The sequence below is a fragment of the Eurytemora carolleeae genome, unplaced genomic scaffold, assembly GCF_000591075.1.
Source record: "Eurytemora carolleeae unplaced genomic scaffold, Eaff_2.0 scaffold1459, whole genome shotgun sequence".
Taxonomy (NCBI): domain Eukaryota; kingdom Metazoa; phylum Arthropoda; class Copepoda; order Calanoida; family Temoridae; genus Eurytemora; species Eurytemora carolleeae.
Window position 1 is genome coordinate 1 of NW_019397446.1, and position 27,708 is coordinate 27,708.

Here is a 27,708-nt window from a genome sequence, read left to right on the forward strand (position 1 = left end):
TTCATTTTTAAGCATGCACACTCTTAAATGTAGCATTTTTTTAATAAGATATAACACGCACTGTGTTTGTAATATCTACAGTAATACTCCTGATAAGTATGCTATCTTTCAATAAGTAATTTAGTTTTTTCCTCACGAACTGCTTTATTATAAATATTTGAATATAAATTTACAAATAATTCAGAAATGGAAAAAATACGTAAAAAATGTATCTTTTAAAATCTATTCCGACTTTATTGATTTATTTATCTATATTTGTATGCACATGATAACTCGTTAATAAACTTTTGTGATAAATTCATATGTTCAACAATCTTGTAAACTATAAATGATACGTAAATAAATATCTAGATTTCAAAAAAAAACATGTAAAAGATAAAGTTTGCGAAATTGCCAGATGCGGATTCTGTAGAGAAGGAGAATTTATGTGTTTTCAGCATTTTCCACATTATTTTCTTTTAGTTCGGAATTTACAAAATATTTACGCAGAGCAGTATACATCAATATTAACTTGCCCTTTACACACATCATTTCTCAACCCAACATTCAAAAGAAAAAGTCCCGAATCTTGAATTTAAATTGTTAATCTTGAATTTAATTTGTTAATCTTGAATTTAATTTGTTAATCTTGAATTTAATTTGTTAATCTTGAATTTAATTTGTTAATCTTGAATTTAATTTGTTAATCTTGAATTCAAATTGTTAATCTTGAATTTAATTTGTTAATCTTGAATTTAATTTGTTAATCTTGAATTTAATTTTTGTTTTTTTATGATTTTCTTACGACGTTAACCAATGGTATTCACAGAACCTTTGTGTAGATTATACTAAAAAACTCTGGTTCATTTTAAGTACGAGGTTGACTTTAATACTGCTAGAGCAGCAGTACAGTACACATACAGACTTTCTAAGCCAAACCGGGACATAACAGAAAATGAATGAATCCCTTTGAAAGATTCTAGTGGTATTTATATTCATGTATCTATATATAAATTTGGCTTGTCTGTCTGTTTGTTTGTTTGTATCCAAAAAAAGTCGAAAATTTTTTTAAAAATGTGTTTTAATGGTTTTTAATTTTGTAAAAAAATTTAAGATCTTGAAAATCCGCTAATTTTTTTAAAAATCCGCAAAATTATTTTCTTCGTTGTTTTAAAATGTAAACAAAAAGAACATGTTCACAATTTAATTTAATTTATATTATTATTATCCTTTATTATTTTAATAAGATTTTATCACATGATTTATTGTCATTGTTTGTGTTACTTGTTGTACATAAAAAGTGTGAAATATGGGGGTTTGTGGTGGGTTGTTAAAGAGTTTCTTCTTAAAAAACTAATTGATATGTACATACGTACAAGGGTAGTGATTTTCAGAACACAGGTATACAAACATTTTTAGGATTTTCAGAACATACAAACATTTTTAGGATTTTCAGAACACAGGTATACAAACATTTTTAGGATTTTCAGAACACAGGTATACAAACATTTTTAGGATTTTCAGAACTGCAGGTATACAAACATTTTTAGGATTTTCAGAACACAGGTATACAAACATTTTTAGGATTTTCAGAACACAGGTATACAAACATTTTTAGGATTTTCATAACACAGGTATACAAACATTTTTAGGATTTTCAGAACACAGGTATACAAACATTTTTAGGATTTACGATTCTAAACAGCAGATATATCTATTTTATAAAAAACATAAAGATCTATCTATCTATCTATCAACGGAAGTATATGATTGGTTTTACATGTCGTCTGCTATAAATATATGCGGGTGGAGTTAGAAATGTTCAAAAGAGAAAATACGGGAAACCATTCCAATCTGATTCAAAATGGATGAAGTAGCAAGTATTTTTTTTCTTTTATGTTTTGGGCTAGCACCACTAGAAACGACGATCTTTCCGATTCTATCATTCAAGAATTCAAAACAATGTCTTGAATTATAGATATAATTGTAGATTTTAGCACATTTAAAACAGAGCTGGGAACTTTAGAACATGGGATACGTTTAATTCCAACTACTTAATCCGGATATCCACTGTGGAAACTTTTAATTTTAGTCCTTAATCCACTTTTTTTCTCTCTTTTGGATATCCTTACATTGTTTTCTCCAATGAGAGTGCAGGAATATAGTTCTTAAATTGTATTGACCAATGACAGCTTTGAAAATAAATTCTATCCCATTAGAGAAATCCACAATTTCTAACAAATAAAGAATTTGTTGTCGGTCATTTTGTAAATTAATCTGCGAAGAAAAATAATTAAAAATATGTTTGAGATTCTTTTTTAACCAATTTTAACTTATGTTTAATAAATATATGAGTGACAGGGTTAAGCTTTGATCCTGATATCCACCAGTCTAAAGTTCCCAGCTCTGAGCTGAAAACTTTAGAATGGGATATCCTTAATCCCGATCGATTAATAAATCTGGAGATTAATAACATGAGGAGAACAAGCCATACGTAATCTGGAGATTAAGAAAAAGAGTGAATCAAGCATTAATCCTGATATCCATCATTTAAAAGTTCCCAGCTCTGAGCTGGGAACTTTAGAATGGATAAACTTTAATCCTGACTTTTTAATCCGAATATCCACTGTGGAAACTTTTCATTTTTGTCCTAGTCCACTCTTTTTCTCTCTCCTTGGATATCCGTTAATTGTTTTCTCCAATGAGAATATTTCTGTTCTCTCATTGGTTGTCCGCTTTTCTCTGATTGGCTGCTACAGTTTCTCTAATGATTACAGTTTTTCATACACTTTTAAGATAATCTTGCAAGATTATGTTAATCTTGAGATTATTAAAAAGAGAGGATCAAGCATTAATCCCGATATCCACCATTCTAAAGTTTTCAGCTCTGAGCATTTATTTATAGCAGAGAACAAACAACAATATATGTACTTTGCTGGTGTGTCTGTCTGTTTGTTTGTGTCTAATATAGGGAAGCCCAGGGAAGGTTTAAGATGCTCAGAATTGAAAAAAGTTGTCTCCAAATTGTATCAATTTTCGTAACATTTTGAAAATTCACGAAAACAACATTGAAGTCCGCAAAACAATTTAAAGTTGAAATAGAATCTAGTAGAAGTACAAATGAGAAGAAAAATCAATATTTTTTACTGTATATTTCTGTCTGTCTGAACAAGAATTATGAGATGATATAAACAGAAATTAGATATATTAATATTATAAATATATGTTAATTGGAAAATATTGAATAAACTAAACAACTCAATTTGCTACATCGTTTATTTCTTTTTATACATTGTTAATTTTCTTCTTAAACCCTGAATATCTCTTAAAATTCAAAAAGTTTGATATCTGTCTTCTATCTGAATATCTATTTTGCTTGTCTGGGTGTCTGTTTGTTTGTATCCAATAAACGTCAAAACGGCTAAACCGATCGGGACCAAATTTTGTGTGGGACAACACGTGACCCTAGGGAAGGTTTATGGATGATCAAAATTTCAAAGATTTGCCTCAAACAAAATTTGATTGTCAATAAATTATGAAAATCCACGAAATTTTTGTCAAATAATTTATATTTATTTCCCATTTTCATTTTGCAAATAAAATATTGTTAACAGCAAGGGTGTAATGCAAGGAAAGTTAATTGCGGTCGTGTATAACAAGAATAGATGCATCAGTGTTCGTTTAGTATCCGAGGCGGTTAAAATCATTAAATTTTGATAATTTTGATAATTCATATAATAGTTTCCTATGACCAGAATATTTCATTGATTTTTTTAAGTGAAAGATGGATCCCATGTCAGGCTTTGACATCCGTCTTGTGTTTACATTACAGCCCAGAGACAGTACACTGCAGTACAAATGATGTGTACACTTCTGAAATAACTTTCCTTGCATTATATCCTTGGTTAACAGTCTTTAGAAAATCCAATATTTCTGTTACTCCAGATAAAATGGCGTATATACAGATTATTCTGCTGGCCGGGAGGGAAAAGAAACTTACATATTTTGATGTTTCCTTGATTCAACAATATTTGATTGATCTCAGATTTTATTTCAAACTTCTCTATCTCAAATTTTGGAAATTAAAAGTTTTTAATCATTGAACAAATTAGTAATTTTAATTTATTTAAGCGTGTTTCATTTCATATACACTTATATAAATCTTATTTCTATGAATTATTTTAAAAATTTTTTTTAAATACTTTTTCACTCAAATATTCTTGTTTTAAATGAATAAAGGAATAACAAAACAAAAACTGCAAGTCGTCTTTAGTTCTGTTCTTAAATCAAGATGTCTATTATATATGTATCATAATGTTGACAGTAACTGTTTTTCTGACTCGGGGGGNGAAACTACTGTGCACAGAAATTATTGTGTATTTTTACTTGTGTTTAAAGTTGTAACCTGTAACCCTTTTATTTCTCTGCTAAACCATTTAAAATATTAAGAAGAAATCACATTTTAAGGCGAAATCCAAATTTGACTCAGAGATCGTCATATTTTTAGAGTTTAAGGTCATCACAAGTAGATTCTCATCTTCTAAAATGTTAAAAACCTGATTGAAATCTCTTTTAATGAACCATAGACTTAATTTCTTAGTTTTTAGATATTCTTGTTTTTCTGAGGAAAAATGGATACTTTTCAAATGTGGTTTTATCAAAAACCTGACTTGCGGATTTTTAGCAGATGATGCCAGATAATTATAAGAAAATTATAGAATTAAACAAGATTTATGATGGAAAATAGACGATAATTTCCTTATTGTTACTCAGATATTGGTGTAAAGAGTAACATTGTGAATCGAGCCTGGAACTCTTTAATCTAGGGGGTTAATTGAAACAAAGTTGACAGTCCCTTTAAATGCAATTTTAAGGTTGTTATAACTAAAAATGCTGTGGATGCGTACAATTCTGCAAACTACAAACTTGTTGTCAATACGTAAAACTGATTGTACCAACGGATTGTACCAATGCGAACCTTCAAAGGGAGTGACCGGCAATGTATGGAATTTGACATCTTTAAAACCCTCGTAGATTGTTAATTTTTGAGGAATTATTTTGAGAATCGGTTAAAAAAAATCAATAACTAACAATCCATTACCACCACCAGTTATTTAATGTAATGTAAACAAAACGGGAATTTATTTAAATTAACTTTTACATTATCGTATACCGAGGGGTTTCCATAGTTCATTAAAAACAATTCCAAATCCTTTATCCTAACTGAAATTTGAAAAAAACATAAAAATTTGCTTTCATTACTTGTTTTTTTTATTTTTATTACAGTGCTTACTGCTTAAGAGATCCTCAATAAATCGCCACTCTTGAATCTTGATCTGTTCAACTTCTTAAACTACGTAATATGTTTTGTACGATTCAATTTCTTCCACTCTAATGTGTACAGTCGCATAATGAAAAGCTTCATGTATGTAATGTTAAAGAATACTGTATGAATATGCCAACTTGCGTCGTGAAGTTTTTATCGAGCATATTTTTCACGAAGACGACATTTAATATTGTAATCCAAATCCTTACAATTAAACTACAGAGTGTCCCACGAAACATGACAATAGCAAGACGACTTGGAAGTCGTCTTTGATATTTGAATTTATTTGTGACATTTAGACTTCTATCTTCTTTAGCATGTATGATTCTTGAAACAAGTATCACATAATTCTCCTAGCCCTGGCATTTCCAAAAAGTGGTCTGCGTTTTTTGTGCTTTCAATATTACCGGAGATATAAAGATTTTGGTTCAGATTTCAATTTTGTTAAATAAAAGCAAAATTGTCGAAATCTGAACGAAATTGTTCATATCTTGGGCAATATTGAAAGCACAAAAATTGCAGACCACATTTTGGAAAAGGCAGGACTAGAGGAATTTTGTGATTATTATCTCTAGAAATTTACTTCTAAAATAAGGTTGACAAATAAATGCAGCAAATTATATCAAAAATCAAGAAGATATTCAAGTCGTCTTGCATACTGTCATGTTTCGTGGGACACCCTGTACGTTGCATCGCAGCTTTACATAATAGGATATTATGGGGTTTTCATCATTTGCAAAATGTATTTTTGTACAGAATAGTTAAGTTTCATAATAAGGGATTTTGTGATGCCAAATTATTTGCGATAAATTGTCGGCAGACTCGAATATACACTGGCAGACTCGAATATACACTGGCAGACTCGAATATACACTGGCAGAATCGAATATACACAGGCAGACTCGTATATACACTGGCAGACTCGAATATACACTGGCAGACTCGAATATACACTGACAGACTCGAATATACACTGGCAGACTCGAATATACACTGGCATTGTGCATGTTGCAAATATGTAGGTTTAAGAAAATTTTTAATTTGCTGCAATTACTCTGATCATTTGCAATATCACACATTTTGATGTGTACTAGATATATTGTAACTACAACCTTCATTCACATGTATGATTACTGATTTTTGAAACAATAACCACGAAACTATCCTAATCCTGGGGTTTCAAAAATGTGGTCTTGTTTTTATTGTGCTGTTAATATAACCGGCCGGAGATATTGAGAATTTCTTTCCGATTGCAATATATTATTATTGTTATTATATTATTATATTATTATTATTATTATATAATTATTATAGAAAACCAAAATTGTCGAAATCTTAAAAAAATAAAATCATATCTCCGGTAATATTGAGAGCACAAAAAAGACAGACCATATTTTAGATATACCAAGACTAGTGGTATTTTGTGACTAATAACTCTAGAATTTTACCTCTAAAATTTGGTTTACGAATAAATATCGTAAATTATTTCAGAGAACAAAGACGACCTTCAAGTCTTCTTGATACTGACACCCTGTATCTTACTGAAATCGCTTGAAACATGCCTGTATAAGACATTTTTTCTTCTAAAATATACAGCATTAAAGTCTAGTGTTTTCACGTGCAGTGGACACCCTAGAATGCATTTATTGCATATTGCAGTTTAACCACGCAAATATTCTGTAAATTGCAAGGTTATGACCACGCCTCACGTTGTGTATCACCTAAGAATAAAAAAGATTATTTTTGAAAGTTGTTTTTAAAAATTTGAACTTATGAATATTACAGGATATATGAGACTTTAATTACAGGGACGTAATTTTAATTACAGGGACGTAATTATAATTAAAGGGACGTAATTATAATTACAGGGACGTAATTATAATTACAGGGACGTAATTTAATTAGAGGGACGTAATTTTAATTACAGGGACGTAAGTTTAAATACAGGGACGTAATTTTAATTACAGGAACGTAATTATAATTACGGGGACGTAATTTTAATTACAGGGACGTAACTATAATTACAGGGACGTAATTTAATTAGAGGGGCGTAATTTAATTAGAGGGACGTAATTTTAATTACAGGGACGTAATTTTATTTACAGGGACGTAATTATAATTACGGGGACGTATTTTTAATTACAGGGACGTAATTATAATTACAGGGACGTAATTTTAATTACAGTGACGTAATTTAACTACAGGGAGTAATTATAATTACGGGGACTTAATTTTAATTACAGGGACGTAATTTTAATTACAGGGACGTAATTTTAATTACAGGGACGTAATTATAATTAAAGGGACGTAATTATAATTACAGGGACGTAATTATAATTACAGGGACGTAATTTAATTAGAGGGACGTAATTTTAATTACAGGGACGTAAGTTTAAATACAGGGACGTAATTTTAATTACAGGAACGTAATTATAATTACGGGGACGTAATTTTAATTACTAGAGGGCATACCGGATTCACACCGGTTCCCTTTAACTTTAATTTCAGGAACAACGTTGAAATATTCTGGTTTTTAAGAAAAGTAACAATTCGTTAATCGGCGTAAAGCGCTTCCTCAACAATTTGAGTTAAGAAATAATGCTAAATGTTCTGCATTTTTGTTTTTCATTTTGCCATGGTAGCATTTTTCAAGGTAAAATTTCACCCTGTAGTAACATTTCGCCTTGATACATTTTGCCTTGGTAACATTTTTCCCTTGGTAACATTTTCCCATGGTAACATATTGCCTTGGTATCAGTTTACTTTGTAATTTATATTTTCTTTCATAACCCTTTACTTTTCAGACAAAGCATCTAAATTCTACCTATAAAGGTTTTTATATCTGATTTGTTTCTTTTTTTAAGCATTAACTCCTTCGTCAGAGTACATACATCTAAGTTTTTGCTCTTTCTACACTTTAAATTTAAAATCATTTTTAACCTTTATTGAATACGACATGGCCTGACCATGGAAGTATTTTCCCATGACTATATTTCTGTTCTTTATAAATATATTGATGTTCTCTGTGAATAATATATTCCTGTTCTTTATGAATAATATATTCCTTGGTGTTTGTTTGTTTGTTTGTATCCAATAAAAGTCAAATTGGGTCCAGCCCCCCAACCCTGCCAGCCCCCCAAGCCGAAAGGTCGATTTCAAGTTTAGCATGGTAACTGGTAAGGTTCAAGGAAAATAGTTCCTTGGTTGTTGTTTTGCGACATTTTTTGTGAAATATATTTTAACTCCAGACTAACTAAAAATGGATTTCAAATTGTAATTGTTAAGTTGTTTATTATGGCAATTGTAGTATCTATGAAATAGGGTTTAACTTAAATTGTTTACGTAAACCTGTTTTTCTTGAACAATGGTGTTGTTCAGAAACATTTCCAATAAACATCACGCAGTAATATTTGTTTGCAGATGTAAGTTTAACTAAATTTATATCGTCAGAATAGAAAACTTTATACCAAATATTCCAGTGTTTTAGGTCACTGCACTTCACTATGCCTAAAAATGAAGAAAAAACGACCCAAAGGAAATATAAAGCTAAAATAAAAATATATATTTTTATAATTTTTAGGTCCAACTTGCATCCAGAATGTTTAACAGAATATATGCATTAAATTTATTAACTCTATAAATGGATTTTTTCACCTCAAAACCATTTTTTTTGCTTAACAAAATGCATGCATTCCATTTTTTATGGATGAATGCTTTGACCCCAGAAACCAACAAAATTAGTTAATAATTTTATCGCTATTTAATGTGTAAGTAGTTTTAGCCGTTTTCCCCATTCTGAGGTATAGCGCTCTGTAGAAAACATTTTTTCTTAGAGTGGTTCCGAAAAATAGTTAAATTGATCATATATATTTTGTATATTTTGTATATTTTGTTTAAGGGCCAGGGGTATAGTTTGTAACTTGCATATTCTGGAATGATCTAGAATACAGAAGATGTGGGTTTAGAGGGTGGGTTTTCAGAGGGAAGATGATCAGGGGGGGGTATGGTGATTGCATCTTGGGAATTCTGGAATAAACTAGAAGTGGGTAAAGGTGGATTCCATGGAGGAAGGGAGGTGGGGGTAGGTTTCAAGAAGGGAGAAAGGGGATAGGTTTAAAGAAGGGAGAAATGGGGGTAGGTTTCAAGAAGGGAGAAACCATTGAGATTTCAAGAAGGGAGAAAGGGGGTAGGTTTGAAGAAAGAAGAAAGGGGGGTAGGTTTCAAGAAGGGAAAAAGGGGGTAGGTTTCAAGAAGGGAGAAGGAGGGTAGGTTTCAAGAAAGAAGATGGAGGGGGGGTAGGTTTCAAGAAGGAAGGGTGTGTGTGTATGTTTATTAAAGAGAGGGGGCGGGAGTTTTAAGAAGGGCCAGGGAGGAATGTAGAGATGAAGTTATAGAAACCATTCTCAATAAATGCATCTTTTTAAAACATGTTTATCAAATAAAATATTCATACAATTATAGAATTATACATAAATAGCAGGATTTCTGAGAATTTTTAAAACTTTTTTAAAGGTCAAACTACGTTTTTCCCACAGATATTTTAATAAAAACCAACAAAGCTATTTATAGAATATATGTATAGCATAAATCAAATATATTTACAGGGTGTTCCACATCACAATTGAATTTTTGTGACAAAATTCAAACAGGTTTGATCTAAATATTAGCGAGTTAAAAATACATACAAGGATCTTTAAATATTCTCTCCGTATATTAACGTTAAAGCTAAGAGATAATACAATATATAATATGGGATTCTCTGTGTATAGAGATAATACAATATATAATATGGGATGCTCTGTTTATAGAGATAATACAATATATAATATGGGATGCTCTGTGTAAAAAGATAATACAATATATNGATAAAAAATCATCTGTTGTCTAATCCACCAACCATGAAAATATTATGACAAGTTGTCGCAGTTTGAAATAGACAAAAAGTATTTCAATCATTGAACTGTGGAAATTTAGATACATATTTTAAAAAATCTAACAATATCAATATTTAGTTGAGCATAAAAAAGATACAACTATTTTTATTACAAATGCTTCAGGCTGATAAACATGGTATTGGTATACAGACCATTTTAATCTTTTGATTTATCATTTAATCTATTTATAAATTTAGCTTGTCTGTTCCTTCTGTTTGGATGGGTGTTTGTTTGTTTGTTTGTATCCAATAAAAGTCAAATTGGGTGAACCGATCAGACCAAAATTTTGTGTGGCACCTCGCGTGACCCCAGGGAAGGTTTATGAATTATCAAAATAGTAAAATTTGTGCTTAGAACTTTTTATTTTTGTATAAATTTTGAAATTTTTGAAAATCCGCGAATTTTATTTATGAAATCCGCGAACTTTTTTAAAAAATGTACACAAAGAGAACATGCTCACAATTGAAATAGAAGATAGACGCGAAGCGCCCTAAATGCCTACTAAAATTAAATTTGATTACAAGCTAATTCAAGTATTCTGACCGCAAAACAGTACTTAAATTTAATTCTAATGCAAACAATGATCACAGAGGGCGTCTCATTAAACATGATAGTTGAAAAGTTTAAATATTGTATTTGATCTTTGATAGATTGCAAGTTAGTAAGTATTAAATAAAATGTTGCACAACTTCGAAGTCTTTCAGGGTACAAATAGAAACTTGTCTAGTCTAGTTAATTTTTATTTTCTGGCAAAATACAAAATACTCTCTGAACGACCTTTATGACCTAAAAATCCCTGTATTGAAAATTTGATGTTTTGCTCAAAAATCGAAGGTGCCCCCCCCCCCTCCCCTATGGGATCACGGGAGGGGGGGGGGGCGCGGGGGGACATCCCCGCGGTTTTAGATATTAAAGACAATTGCTTAACGTAGTCTCTGATATGCCATGTTCAGTGGGATACCCTGTATGCAAACATTTTCCTTCAAGAAATTTAAAAGTTTTTAGTGTGCATGCACCGAGATATAAAAGTAATTTAATTATTAAATATAAATTAACTCGTTCTATTCCGTGTATCTTCTTTCTATTCCATGTAATACCTTTCTATTCTACTAATCTCATGTCTTTTTTACATAAATCCTTTCTTTTCAACTTATTTCCTTTCTATTCTACTTATCCCCTTTCTATTCCACTTATCTCTTTTCTTTTCAACTTTTCTTCTTTCTATTTCACATATTCCCTTTCTATTCTACTGATCTCCTTCCTATTCCACGTATCCCCTTTCTTTTCCACTTATTTCCTTTCTATTCCACTTGTCCCCTGTCTATTCCGCATATCCCCTTCCTATTCCACGTATCCCCTTTCTTTTCCACTGATATCCTTTCTAATCCACTTATTTCCTATCTATTCCACTTATCCCCTTTCTATTTCACTTGCATACCTTTTTTACATATCCCCTTTCTATTCCACTTATCTCCTTTCTTTTGTACTTTTCTCCTTTTTATTCTACTCATCTCTTTTCTATCCAGAGCAATGGAAGTGTAACCGGTGTGAGCTCAATAGCTTGGAATAGGGATAGTTCCATTGATGCAACCCCCTCAGTTCTCATACGAACCCGGAGCTATACTCAGATTGGATAGTTCCATTGATGTAACCCCTTCAGTCCTCATACGGACCTGGAGCTAAGCTTGGATTGCAATTAGTCCGGCCTATAAACAGGGCAACGTATTAGCTTGTATATAGCTTTAAATTTCCTTTATTTCATACCACTTTTAAATGGTAACATAAGTTTACCAAAAAAGGTGGGTTTGCCCCCCCCCCCATTAAATCTTTATCTTAAATTACACTCCGACTATTTTAGCCTGAATCGCCTAAGGCATCCTCCACCCGTCAGCCCCTCCTTCTTTTTTAAAGAGTTCAATGGACATGAAACACAGGAATTCGAGATCTTTTTCTTTTTAATATCGAATTTTTTATTTTTAAATCGAAATTTTTTTCTTAAATATTTGATTTTAAAAATTTCACTGGGAACGCCGGGCACTTTAGCTAGTAATAAATAATAAATAAAACCTCCTTTCTTTCAAAATCATCATATCTCATTTTTATTCTGAATATCTCCATTCTATCAAAATCATCATCTTCTTTTATGCTAAATATCTCCTTTACTTCATATCTCCTTTTTTCTATTTATAGAATTGTTATAAATATCTCCTTTTTAATAATAAATCTATTTTTTTTTCTTCTCTAGCATCTCATTTGTATTCTATATATCTCCTTTCTGTTCATATATATCTCCTTTCTATCTTGTATATCTCCTTTAAAATTTTAAATATCTCTTTCATATTCTAATTATCCCCATTCTATGATAAATATCTCCTTTCTATTCTAAATATCTCCTTTTTATTTTAAATATTTAAATTTCGGTGATGGTGATGGACCAAACCTCTGTAGAGTAAAAAAAAGTAGATTATATTCTAAATATCTCATTACTATTCTAAATATCTTCTTTTTGTTCGAAACATCTCCTTTTATTCTAAATACCTCCTTTCTACTCTAAATATCTCTTTTCTATGCTAAATATCTTTTTTCTACTCTAAATATCTCTTTTCTATGCTAAATATCTCTTTTCTACTCTAAATATCTCTTTTCTACTCTAAATATCATTTTTCTCTGCTAAATATCTCTTTTCTATGCTAAATATCTCTTTTCTTGTTTAATATCTCCTTCTACTCTCTTATAACCTTTCTTCCAAGAATCTGCTGAAGCTAGAAGTATCTAGTTTCCCCTTGTCTTCAGTTTGCATTCTCTGCTCTTGAGCTAAGATTTTCCAGACACACCTTTTTTACGCGCGTTCTACGCGCGGCGCGCACATACATGCTTAGTGTCTAAATGTCATTCTGGTGTCAAGAGAAATTCCTACAAAAAATATGTCAAACTTGTTGCCACATTTTTTCTATTTTCAGTATTAAAATTGTTGACATTCTTTTTCCCCCAACGCCGGTTGGTCTGACGATGCTAAGCATTAAGTATGGATGATGGTTTTGGTATAAAAGCCTGTGATTGAGGTTGGATAGTTACTGCAGCTCTGAATTTACAGTGGGCGGTGTTCAATACTTCAAAACTTCATCAACATGTATAAACTTCTGGTAAGATTTAGTTTATTTAACATCATTTCTATCTTTTACATTAATTCAATCTAAACAGTATTTTCCCATGACTATATTTCTGTTCTTTATAAATATATTGATGTTCTCTGTGAATAATATATTCCTGTTCTTTATGAATAATATATTCCTTTTCTCTATGAATATATTCCTGCAGTTCTCTATTAATAATATATTCCTGTTCTTTATGAATAATATATTCCTGATCTCTATAAACAATATATTCCTGTTTTCTATGAATAATATATTCCTGGTCTCTATAAACAATATATTCCTGTTTTCTATAAATAATATATTCCTGTTCTCTATAAACAATATATTCCTGTTTTCTATAAATAATATATCCCTGTTCTCTATAAACAATATATTCCTGTTTTCTATAAATAATATATTCCTGTTTTCTATAAATAATTTATTCCTGTTCTTTATGTATAATATATTCCTGTTCTCTAGGTTATCTGTGCTTCTGTGGCAACTGCCCTAGCCTCCCCTGTAGCTGATGCTGATCCTCACTACGCCGCCTACGGATATGTCCCCGCCCTGTACAACTCCTATCCTAACTGGCCAGGAGTCTCCACCCCCTACTCCTCCTCCACCTGCTTCGGATGCAGGGGTAAGAGGTCTGCTGATGCTGATGCTGATGCATCTGCTCTGTATGGATATTACGGATATGCTCCCTATGCCTATGCTCCTTATGGATATGCTCCTTATGGATATGGTTTGACCGGAGTAGCTGGACACCCAACTGGAACCTCTTACACCGCCAGATCTCCCCAGGGTCTTGGCAAGAGGTCCGCTGATGCTGAACCCGAGGCTGATGCTTACTACTCTGCTTATGGATATAGATACCCCACTGCTTATGGATATGGATATCCCAGTGCTTATGCCTACGGATATGGATACCCCAGGGCTTATGGATACGCCAGATGGTAAACCATGAAATTGTTATGTTGAATGTTGATAATGAATAAATTTTAGATTTAAAAACAAGTTTAGATATATGGTAGGGAAATTATACATCAATTGTTCATTTCTTTTAATATGTATAACAAAATATTCTTCTAAAAAAGAAATGTGTTTTAATTGGAAATGCCTGACGAAAAAAAGCCTGAAAAAGTCCTAATTTCATCAATGACTTTTCCTTGGTACTAAATCTTAAAGCCACGATGCAAAGCCTTAGTCTTGAGTTAGACTCAACTCTTACTGATCATATATCCCACTTTGTGAGTTTTGTCCAAGTGATTTAATAGTTTTTTAATAAGACTACTTGACTCTAAAACATTGTTTCAACATATCTTAAGGCTCTATCTAGCCTTATGTTAACGTAAAAAGCAGCTTAGTTTCGAAACAGCTTTTTCAGAATTATTCGAATCAAAACTTCTAATTTAAGAAGTATTTTGTGCTAGGAATTAGAACTTTTCTGATCACCTGTCTGATTTCATCTCAGTCGCTGATAATAGTTTTAAAAGGTTTTTCTTTCATAATTTCTGTTGAATTAGCGTTTATTTATCATAAATTATTCAAATCGGAACCTCTAATTTTTAGAAATTTGCAATAAACGTATTTTTTTGTGCTGGAATTGGGACTTTTCCGAATACCTGAGATGGAATTTAAAGAATTTGAGCCGCGATTTAAATCTGCCAAAACCCGGTTTAAATTAAGCGCCGGCTTAAATCTTGAAACATTTGATACAATTTGAAGTGGAACCAACCATATTTAAACCGCCGCTCAAATTCTTTAAATTCGGCCACGATTGATCTGATTTTCACTCTATTAGCCGATAATAAAATTAAAATGTTATTTCTTTCTTAATTTCTTTCGATTTAGCTTTGAAGATAAATTTTAAAAAGTGACGACATCTTTTTCTTTTCGTCTTTGGGTTACGAGGGTATTGGTATAAAAGCATAAAAAGAATAAAAAACAAGAACTGTAAGTCCTGTGACCGAATTTAAAGAATTTGAGCTACGATTTAAATTTAAGCCGCGGCTTAAATATGGTTGGTTCCACTTAAAATTGTATCAAATGTTTCAAGATTTAAGCCGGCGCTTAATTTAAACCGGGTTTTGGCAGATTTAAACCGCGGCTCAAATTCTTTAAATTCTATCTCTGGTTAAAAATACTGAGACTTAACTTTAGAACCCATTTTCACCCATTAACTGAAAATTTTCCGTTTTTACTATTTTACACTTTTTGTTAGACTTTGTTTTTAAAACATTTAGGTATATCAAGTCTCATGTGCTATTTCTGACAGATTTTGAATGAGAGATCAAAATATGACAAAAATATTCCGACGCGGAGAGAAAACAAAAACGACTAAGGAATTGAGTTTTTTCTTTGCAACCTAATGTGGTAAAGCTTTGATATTTCAAACTTAGATTATTTTATCTAACAGATTTAATAGTTTGAAACATCAAAGGTTTAGGACATTGTGTTGCAAAGATATAAGGATTAGAAAATAAGAGCATGTGACAAAAACTCAGTTCCTTTTCATCATATTTGGGATCTGAAACAAACTTTTGACACCAAATACACTTTTATACTGTAAAAATGGCTTTACACTCTCCATTAAACAAAATTAAAACGAATATTACAGCTAACTATCGCATGCACTTGTTCTTAGAATTCAAATAAGGGAAGAATGACATGATTTCTAATACTGAAGAACAAGTTTGATTGTATATGGTATTTAATGAGGACTAGATCGACTGCTGACTGCTAACCCCCCCCCCCCCTTCCCACCTCTAATAAAAAACTGCCTCTAACTATTGAAAAAACAATTTTTTTGCAAAGGGCAATATATCCCCTGGCACATTTGGTCTTCTGTGACAAATAAAATGTTTTCATAACAGAATTTAAACCTCAAATGTCATCAAGGTCAGAAGAATGGAGAATAAGAAAGGTAGGTAGGATAAGAAAGGAGGAATCAGAAAGGAAGAAGAATGGAGATGGTAGGAAAAGAAAGTTAGAGAAAGAAGAGAAAGAAGGAAGGAGAAATAGAAAAATAACTGAAAAGAATGGGGAAAGAGTACAAGGAAGGAAACGAAAATAGAAGGAAAAGAAAATAGAAGGAAAATTAAAGGAAGGAGAAAAAGGAAAGGAGCTGAACATGAGGGGGAAAGAGGAAAAGGAAGGAGAAGGAAAGAGAATGAAAAATAAGGAAGGAAATGAAGGACTAGAACGAAGAAGGATGGAGAAGGAAGGAAAAGGAAGGAGAAGGAGGGAGACGGATGGAGACGGTATAAAAAGCACGAAATAGAAGGAAGGAGAAGGAACGAGAAGAAAAGAGAAGAAAGGAGAAAGAATGAGAAGAAAAGAGAAGGAAAAAGAAGGAAGGAGAAGAAAAGAAAAGAAAGGAGAAAGAACGAGAAGAAAAGAGAAGAAAGGAGAAAGAACGAGAAGAAAAGAGAAGAAAGGAGAAAGAACGAGAAGAAAAGAGAAGGAACGAGAAGGAAGGAGAAGAAAAGAGAAGGAACGAGAAGTAAGGAGAAGAAAAGAGAAGGAACGATAAAAAGAAGAAGGATTGATAAGGACGTTGAAAATTAATCAGACAAAAAGAAGAAAGAAGAATTACAATGGAGAAATAAGGAAAAGGAAAGAGATTTTATCCAATTTCAATTGTCAATTTACTTTAATAAAAATCTAAAAAAGAAAGAGAAGGAAGGAAGAAGGACAGAGTAGAAACGAGAAAGAGAAGAAGTACTAAGAAAAACGGTGAAAGGGGAGAAGGAACTTAGGAAGTAGACTTAAAGGAGAAGGAAGGAGGAGGAAGAAAAAGAAAGGAGATTTTATCCAATTTAAATTTAAAAATTCTACTTCGATAAAAATAATTTTTTTCAAGCTTCAACTTTAAAAATTGATGATGGTAATTTCATTTTATTATATTTGCGTTACAAAAATAATTATAGGTAATTGCTGAAAAATAGTAGAGATTAGATTTAAAACAATGCTTTGCACGCTTTGCACACAATTTATATGATCATTGAAGCGTTAAAATGTTTTTCATATTTTATTTTTAAATTAAATTGTGTTGATTTTAGAAAATATTTCTAAACAGAAGAATTCAACCTCTTGAAACCAGTATAGTGGTTGAACTCTTTACTCGGATTGTTTTTGGTCTACCAGATCCTCCTGAACCGGAGTCTGGAACTCCCATCCAGGCCAGGTTCTTGTCTCCGGAGTAATCCGAACCATACATCCAACCCGAGCAGGTATTTTTCCCCTGGCCTTCTCCACCCAACCATCCTACCAGCATACCACCCCCTAGATAATATAGACATTCTTTACATTTACATTTACATTTACATTTACATTTACATTTACATTTACATTTACATTTACATTTACATTTACATTTACATTTACATTTACAGGGCAAAAACAGTGATAACTGGTGAAAATATATAATATTCTTTTTCCAAAGGATTTGAAATTCTAAGAATTCATTCTAATTCGCTCGTATACCACAGTAAAATCACCAATTTCCACACTACACTACTTTTAATACACTTATAGTAAACGTAATTTAAAGTTAGAACATTTCACAGACATAGGACTTTTCATATACAATTCAGATTTTTCTTAGACAGAGAAGATTTTTCATAGACAGAGAAGATTTTTCATAGACAGTGAAGATTTTTCATAGACAGTGAAGAATATTCATAGACAGAGAAGATTTTTCATAGACAGAAGATTTTTCATAGACAGTAAAGAATTTTCATAGACAGAGAAGAGTCTATGAAGTCTATGAAGACAGAGAAGATTTTACATAGACAGAGATTTTTCATAGAAGGAGAAGAATTTTCAGAGACAGAGAAGAGTTTTCATAGACAGAGAAGATTTTTTATAGACAAAGAAGAATTTTCATAGACAGAAGAATTTTCATAGACAGAGAAGAATTTTCATAGACATTGAAGAATTTTCATAGACAGAGAAGATTTTTTATAGACAGAGAAGAATTTTCATAGACAGAGAAGATTTTTTTTAGACAGAGAAGAATTTTCATAGACAGAGAAGAATTTTNTATAGACAGAGAAGAAATTTTATAGACAGAGAAGAAATTTTATAGACAGAGAAGAAATTTTATAGACAGAGAAGAAATTTTATAGACAGAGAAGAAATTTTATAGACAGAGAAGATTTTTCATAGACAGAGAAGAGTTTTCATAGACAGAGAAGATTTTTCAAAGACAGAGAAGATTCTTTATAGACAGAGAAGATTTTTTATAGACAGAAAAGATTTTTTTATAGACAGTGAAGATTTTTCATAGACAGAGAAGATTTTTCATAGACAGAGAAGATTTTTTATAGACAGAGAAGATTTTTCATAGACAATGAAGATTTTTCATAGACAGAGAAGAATTTTCATAGACAGAGAAGATTTTTCATAGACAGAGAAGATTTTTTATAGACAGAGAAGATTTTTCATAGACAGTGAAGAAATGTTATTATATTTTATTTTTTTTATATTTCATATCTAAATTGTTTTGCAATGTATCTGTCTCAACTAACAAGAAAAATAGAGAATAAGTTGTGAAGTTAAAATCAGAGAGATCGTAGAAATAACAGGGAATGATTTATTAGATTACTTGGCCGGCAGATGAAAAAATGGATTTTTCTATGAAAAATATTTTCATAGATATAAAATCTCCTGTACGTCTATGAAATGTCTTGTCTATGAAATGTCCTGTCTATGAAATGTCCTGTCTATGAAATGTCCTGTAAATGAAATGTATTTTCTACCGTATGTCGTGTCTATATGAAATGTCTTTGATGAAAAAACACCGTTTTTGTTTGCCTTGAATCTTGTCTTAAAATAATTTACTTAAGCTTTACTAAATGATTTGGCAAAGACTTTGTACAGTCGTCTCAGAGCCCGAAAGGAATTGAGTCATATTGCCACAAACTATGATTTTTAATCTCATTAGCTCTACAACCCACTGTTGTAGACCCTTGATATTTCAAACTATAAATGCTGATGGATCAAATAATCAAAGTTTGAAATATCAAAGGTTTACGCCATTTTTAGAGATATAGGTATTAGAAAATTGGGATTTGTGGCAAAGACTCAACTCCTTTAAAAGAATATCGTTGAACGAAACTCCCGAGTTTCCTTTTTGGGGTCTTATTATTTGTGTAGATTTTGATTTAAGAGATTCGAAAAAAATGGTAAAATATGAAGAAACTAAATAATATAATATTTTAAAACAAAAATATCGATATCTTCAAAACTGTGTTAACCCATTTGTGAAACCCGGGTTCCAAAACTGGTTTTCATAACGATACCCTGTCTTAAGTTTTGGGCTCTTGAGTCATATTCTTTGTGGGTAACCCTGTACTTCGCACCTTGGAATGAGAAATTCTGTATCATAAATGCATAATGTTAATTGATCTATAATTATATTGTAACGTATTCTTGCAACTAAGTCAATTAAATAATTGCACTGATAGATTTGCATAAACCAGGCAAGATCAGTTTTTGTAATGTTTTCATTAAGTGCATTGTATAAAATACTTGCCGAAGTGCTCGGCGTTGCCCGTGGAATTAAGAAATCTAATTTTAAAAAAATGTTTTGCCTATGTTACCCCCAGGATACCCCTGGGTGTTCCCTCCGAAAATGTCAGCCCATTCGGTTCAGCCGTTTTGGCGGCTATAGGGAACATATATACGAACGTCTTGTTTTATTATATAGATAATGTATAAAGAGTAAAGAGTCCAAAATTAAACTTTTAAGAGAGTCTTCTTAATCGAAACGAATTATGGTTTGATTAATGAGGTCTTAACAATTGTGACAATTTGTTTTTGAGAAACAGAGCATTAAGTTATTCTGAGAACGCCCAAAAATATTTGCCAATGAATGAAGATATTTTAAAGGTTTTGGGTTTTACTCGGAACTCACTTTAAACCGGGTTTCTGATATGAACTCTCTTAAGTTTGAGGCTCTATATCATTACCTGCAGGATTGTATTGAGCTGCAGGGGGAGCAGAAATAGTTCCTTCTAGAGCCTGCAACCTGAATATACATAAATATGAAAAACCATGTATACTGAGCTGCAGGGGGAGCAGAAATAGTTCCTTCTAGAGCCTGCAACCTGAATATACATAAATATGAAAAACCATGTATACTGAGCTGCAGGGGGAGCAGAAATAGTTCCTTCTAGAGCCTGCAACCTGAATATACATAATATGTAACACCCTGTATACAAAGTTACAGGGGGAGCAGAAATAAAGTTCCTTCTAGAGCCTGCAACCTGAATATACATAAATATGAAACACCCTTTATAAAGAGTTACAGGAGGAGCAGAAATAGAGTTCCTTCTAGAGCCTGCCCACTGAATATACATAAATATGAAACACCCTTCATACAAAGTTACAGGGGGAGCCACTCTCAGAATAGGTCCTAGATACAAGATTAAAAAAATGGTTCTTTCCCTGCAATTTGGCTAGCTGCAGAAACATCCAAAAAATTAATTTATTTTTATTTTCAAAATTAGCCGAAGTATGATTGAAGGATGGATGAGAAATAGACGATCAAGAAGAAAGAATAAAACACAAGAAATATAGAAGTCTCAAAATGTTTCCATCTGATATCATATTGAAATTTAAAAATTTTGTAAAATTTAATTAAAATAAAAAATTAAAGTTAAAATTCTCCCTCCTCCTAATAGTTATCAGCAGCACAGCTGACCTACCTCTTAGCTAGATTATTCTCCCTCCTCCTACTAATCCCTTCCTCTGCTCCTGGATATCCTGGATATGAGACAGTATTAACCATAATCTGCTGGGGGTGTATCCTCTGCTTGTTTGGATATTGTCGTCTCTTCAACCAGCGGGCTCCAGGGCATCCTCTACATATCAAATGTTAGATACATAGGGTAAACCACACAGGATAAGACAATTGTACGTAATTTATGCTGTCTGTTTCCTAATATTTATGATATTTTGTAAAGAAATCAGTCTTTGCCATTTTCTATGATTTTCTAATGTCTATATTTCGCAGACCTTAGATATTTCAAACTATGGATTCTGTTAGATCAAATTTTCCAAGTTTGAAAAATCAAAAGTGTAAACCATCAGATTGCAAAGATATAGTATAGGGATTAGAAAGTTCGTGGAAAAGACTCAATTCCTTTAAACTTCTGTCTTTTGTTTTACCAAATCGTTAATTAGCCATTAAAAGGCTGTATTCAAGACAGAAGACTTAATTTAATGTTGTAATAGTCATATCATATGAATTACAGGTGATTTTTACAGTTTGTTCCTTTCAGGGGCGGATCCACCTCCTAGAAAATGGGGGGGGGGTCAACTCCCAATAAATGGTGGGGTGGGAGCGCCGAGCAAAAACCCCCTCCCATAATTTTTTAAGGGATTTGCATTGAGAGTGAGTACTTTAAGCGCTGAAAGTAGCAAATTACTCTTAAAATATGTAGAAATATTGCCACCTTAGTTAGTACTGTACTTTAAATTTTTCACTCAGGAATTGAGGGAAGAAAAATATTGACATATAAAAGGATAACAAGGTTAGGTCGAGGATATCAAGGATAGGTCGAGGATATCAACGATAGGTCGAGGATATCAAGGTTAGGTCGAGGATATCAAGGTTTGGTCGAGGATAGCAAGGTTAGATCGAGGATATCAAGGTTAGGTCGAGGATATCAAGGTTAGGTCGAGGATAGCAAGGTTAGGTCGAGGATATCTCATTTTAAAATCAAAATGGCTTCCTTAAATCAGGTTTTAAGACGTTAAAAATGAAAAAAGTCACTAGTTTAGGAAAACAAAATTTTTAAGAGCATTTTGATTTGGGTAGCAATAAAATCTGCGTGAAAACTGAAAACAATTTAAAGAGTTCAAAAATATTTAAAATTGAGTCAAAATTTTTTTTCTATATCTAAATTTTTCTTAGAACTCAATAAATGTGTTTTTTTTTTGCTTTATATCGGTTAATTTTAAATATTTTTATATTCAATAATTTGATTTATATTCCGGAAAACAACCGAGTTTCAAAAATACACATGAATCGAATTTCTGTTTATTTTCGATTTATTTGTCTTACTGTTTTTTTTCTCCATTTTTTATCATTACATAATCCATTTCAGGGAGAAATTTCGGATTTTTGAAAAAATTGCATTTTTAAAACATTTCAAATAGAATACAATTTTTCTTCTGCAAAATGATTTCTGAAAAATGTCACAAAATTTCACACCCATATACTAGTGTTTTGATGTTGCAGTAATTTTACTAAAAATTATAATGTGTTTCAATGCTGAAATTATGATAAACTTAGTTTTTTAGATAGGAAAGACTCATGTTCAATAACTTAACAGCATTGGTTAAAACTTAAAATCTATCGGATTAATGAAAAGTAGAAGTATCATGTTTTATCAATGAATTAAAAATTGTTTTTTTTTCAAAGCGCCTTAAAGTAAACTTTTAATTTAGTTTCTAGAAGGGGGGGGGGTCAAACAAACTCTTGACCCCCCCCCTCTGTATCCGCGCTTGCAGTTCCTTTGATGTGTATTATTACAGTAAAGCATGCATGTAAATTAGTAAGTATGTATTTGATTTAGAGTTATTAACAAACTAGCTGCAGTGCCCGGCGGTGCCCAGGTTTATATTATCATTGATTTAATATCATGATTTTGGTGCCCGGCGTTGCCCTTGGAAATTTAAAAAATTTCAATTTTGTCTGACATTGTCACCCCAGGGTGCCCATGTGGTCCCTCAAAAAATGTCAGCCAATTTGGTCCAGCAGTTTGGCCAGCTATAGCTAATATTTAAGTATTCTATTGATGTCAAAATGTGCAAGTTGTGTGAGCTCTCCAAAATGGGGGTTGAACCTTTAAATTAAAAAAGGCCTCATATGATTTGACAATTTTGGAGGATCAAAAATGGCAGACCACGCTAGGGAAATCCCAAGATATTCATTTGTTCATTATTCATCCTAGATTTCTCCTATTATAGGATGTACGAAAAATGACTGAAAAATTAATGACAAAAAATCCCATTATTTTTGAAGCAACCTGTAAAATTAAACTCAATAAGAACGATATACCTGCAAATAAAGCAGAAACATAGAAGAAGAACAAGTGATACAACAAGAAATATCGGAATCAAGAAACCAAGAGTTTTCTTAGCACTGAAAAATAATAATAACAATGATGATGCTGGTGATAATAATAATAATAATAAAAATTATTGTCCCTCCTCCTACTAATTATCAGCAGCACAGCTGACCTACCTCTTAGCTAGATTATTCTCCCTCCTCCTACTAAATAATAATAATAATAAAAATTAGCTGAAGTGGCCGGCGTTGCCCGTAAAATAAAAAATCGAATTTTGAAAAAAAGAAAATTTAGATTTTTGGGAAAAAAATGTCGAATCTTTTTTAGCCTATGTTACCCCCAGGGTAACCATAGGTTTACTAAAAAAATTCGGCCACTTTTGTCCAGCTGATTGGCCAGTTATAGCTAAAATATATATATACATACATCATGGGCGTATTCAGGGGGGGGCTATGGGGGCTAAGCCCTCCTGGACCAGTGAAATCTATTGATTTCAGTGGGTTTTCAGGCCCCAAAGGGTTCTGAGCCCCCCCCCCTGGAAAAATTCCTGAATACGCCCCTGACATACATATACAAATATAATAGCAAAGAGCTTTATTATATTGATGTATCTACCTGCAGCCCTCTAAACAACTGAAGAAAAGAACATGGTTCTCCCATTCATCCCTTGTTGCATCATCCCTGAAATAAATGTTTACCAAATTGTTCTTGAGGAAACCCAGGAGTATCTTTGGGATTTAAAATTTAAAAACTTTGCTCAATTTTTTTTTCAAAAGTTTAAAATTTTAAATTCCACGGGCAACGCCGGGCACTTCAGCTAGTCTCTATATATGTCTGATATCCTTATCTCTAGCTGGATATCTATATATCCCTGTATCTACCTGTATCCCTGTATATATCCGATATCCTTATCTCTAGCTGGATATCTATATATTCCTGTATCTACCTGTATCCCAGTATATATCTGATATCCTTATCTCTAGCTGGATATCTATCTACCTGTATCCCTGTATATATCCGATATCCTTATCTCTAGCTGGATATCTATATATTCCTGTATCTACCTGTATATATCTGATATCCTTATCTCTAGCTGGATATCTATATATTCCTGTATCTTATCCCTGTATATATCTGATATCCTTATCTCTAGCTGGATATCTGTATATTCCTGTATCTACCTGTATCCCGGTCTATATCCGATATCCTTATCTCTAGCTGGATATCTATATATTTCTGTATCTACCTGTATCCCTGTATATATATGATATCCTTATCTTTAGCTGGATATCTATATATTCCTGTATCTACCTGTATCTCTTTACATATCTGATATCCTTATCTCTAGCTGGATATCTATATATTCCTGTATCTTATCTCTGTATATATCTGATATTCTTATCTCTAGCTGGATATCTATATATCTCTGTATCTACCTGTATCCCTGTATATATCTGATATCCTTATCTCTAGCTGGGTATCTATATATCCCTGTATCTACCTGTATCCCTGTATATATCTCTTATCTCTAGCTGGATATCTATATATCTCTGTATCTACCTGTATCCCTGTATATATCTGATATCCTTATCTCTAGCTGGGTATCTATATATCCCTGTATCTACCTGTATCCCTGTATATATCTGATATCCTTATCTCTAGCTGGATATCTATATATCCATGTATCTACCTGTATCCCTGTATATGTCTGATATCCTTATCTCTAGCTGGATATCTATATATCCCTGTATTACCTGTATCCCTGTATATGTCTGATATCCTGATCTCTAGCTGGATATCTATATATTCCTGTATATACCTGTATCCTTGTTTATATCTGATATCCTTATCTCTAGCTAGATATATCTAATATCCTTATCTCTAGCTGGATATCTATATATCCCTATGTCCACCTGTATCCCTGTATATATCTGATATCCTGATCTCTAGCTGGATATCTATATATTCCTGTAATTACCTCCATCCCTGTATATATCTAATATCCTTATATCTAGCTAGATATATCCGATATCCTTATCTCCAGCTGGATATCTACATATTCCTGTATCTACCTGTATCCCTGTATATATCTGATATCCTTATCTCTAGCTAGATATATCTGATATCCTTATCTCTAGCTGGATATCTATATATTACTGTATCTACCTGTATCCCTGTATATATCTGATATCCATATCTCTAGCTGGATATCTACATATTCCTGTATCCACCTGTATCCCTGTATATATCTGATATCCTTATCTCTAGCTGGATATCTATATATCCATGTATTACCTGTATCCCTGTATATATCTGATATCCTTATCTCTAGCTGGATATTTGTAAATATTCTCTGGTTCTGCTTCACACTCTGTCCAACATCTCTGCAGTCAAAGCATATTTAAATCATTTGCTCGTTTTTAATTTTCATGAGGTATAAACTTTTGAACAACGTCTAAACTCGATATCCACACCGGAAACTTTTAAGTTAGACTAAGTACTTAAAAAGCAAACAACTTGTACCTTTGCGATCTCACCTTGGCTGAATTTTTGTAACATTTTAGGAAATCAGCAATTTTAGAGATATCCGAATGGAATTATCTTAATCCTTCGGACCACGAAAGAAGCTGACTACGGATGAGTGCTTTCTGGAGTTTTTTGAAAATGTTGTTCCTGGATTTTCCAGTAAAATTTTATTATGTTCCTGCATGGCAGAAGATGGATCCCACAGGTTTTCCAGCTCCGACGCCATTTTTACATTTTTTATACCTACCAGAAAAAAATAAGCTATAAAAAAATAATGGCATACATAGTACTTACAGGTTTTCTCTACTACTGTAAGATTGTAATTGTATTTTTGATTGCTAGTCCGGATAAGTAAAAACAGCCTTATTATGCAAAATTAAAAAATTGTATTGCGTTTTGTTGAGAAATGTTCAATCAGTCATAAATGTATGTATAACGTGTAATAAGACAATGAATTGTGCAAATGGACTTGCATTCCAAAATATGTTAAATATGTCCCAAAAAACATGGGAATTAAGTGACGAATTGGATATCGTCTTTGTTATGATTTAGCATTGTAATACCTAATTTCAAAAGCCTTAATATCATTATGTCTGCTAGAGTTTATTTTATGAAAAGGGTAAATGGCTGTAAAGATATGTACGTCTATAATGTCTCCGCAAGTTGAACAGTGAAGACGGACAAGTTTACTCTGTAATTTTCTTGTTTTACTAAGTACAACCTGCAGTCAAAACATAAACAAACAGATTACAGCTTTCTCAGTAGATATCACGTTTCTAAATCAAAGAATTATTTAAAAAGACGATATCAAATTCGTCACTGGATTCCCATGTTTATTGGGACACCCTGTTTATCGAATAATTTCCTGTTCCTATTCTGTATAATTTCCTGTTCCTATTCTGTATAATTTCCAGTTCCTCTTCTAAATAATTTTTTTCTCTAATTCTGAATCATTTTCTATTCCCTGCTTCTCTTCTGAATAATTTCCTGTTCAAATTCTGAATTATTTACTGCTCCTACTCTGAATAATTTCCTGCTCTTATTCTAAATAATTTCCTGCTCCTATTCTAAATGATTTCCTTCTCCAATTCTGCATAATTTTTCTTGCTCCTATTCAGAATAGTTTCCTGCTCCTATTCTGAATAATTTCCTGCTCTAATCCTGAATAATTTCCTACTTCTATTCTGAATAATTTCCTGCTCTAATTCTGAATAATTTCCTACTTTTGTTCTGAATAATTTCCACCGACAATTCTGAACACTAACTGCAGGAAACTCAGGTTGTTGGTAGTGTAACCAAGGTATATTGGGCAGCTTTCCTTTAATAATGTTTTTCACGCAGAAAGCTGAAAACCTACTTTCTTACATATTATACGAAGTAAAGCCAAAGGCAATGTTTAATTAAAATGTGCACATTCAATTTTCTTAAACATTATTCCTCTATAGTTCTCTGATCTATTCATGTTCCATTAAGTAATTTCCTTGAGAACGATTTATGGACCACCCTCCCCCCCCTCGTGTCAATTTTGTACATGGAATAACACATGGATATAATTGATCATGTGGCCGCAGCTCTCGGCCCCCTAGCCTGTCCTAGCCGCGGCGCTCGGTCCCCTAGCCTGGCCTAGCCGCAGCGCTCGGCCCAATATCCTGTTCTTGCCGCAGCGCTCGGCCCAGAAATTGTCTTAACCTAACCTAACCTAAAATAATAAAAAAATAATAATG

At 32.3% G+C, this 27,708-nt stretch overlaps 2 protein-coding genes across 2 annotated transcripts; one reads left to right on the top strand and one right to left on the bottom strand.

Moving 5' to 3' along the window:
- Window positions 1–13,275: 13,275 nt before the first annotated feature.
- Window positions 13,276–14,390, top strand: LOC111714337 (uncharacterized). The gene is made up of 2 exons (XM_023489420.1): window positions 13,276–13,382; window positions 13,854–14,390. The coding sequence occupies exons 1-2, from the start codon at window positions 13,368–13,370 to the stop codon at window positions 14,331–14,333; spliced, it is 495 nt and encodes a 164-aa protein (XP_023345188.1). The 5' UTR covers window positions 13,276–13,367; the 3' UTR covers window positions 14,334–14,390.
- Window positions 14,391–17,393: 3,003 nt separating this feature from the next.
- LOC111714338 (uncharacterized) lies at window positions 17,394–26,226 on the bottom strand. The gene is made up of 7 exons (XM_023489421.1): window positions 26,163–26,226; window positions 25,754–25,842; window positions 24,074–24,139; window positions 23,449–23,532; window positions 21,089–21,244; window positions 20,351–20,409; window positions 17,394–17,660 (listed from the first exon to the last, which is right to left on the bottom strand). The coding sequence occupies exons 1-7, from the start codon at window positions 26,208–26,210 to the stop codon at window positions 17,461–17,463; spliced, it is 702 nt and encodes a 233-aa protein (XP_023345189.1). The 5' UTR covers window positions 26,211–26,226; the 3' UTR covers window positions 17,394–17,460.
- Window positions 26,227–27,708: the final 1,482 nt, after the last annotated feature.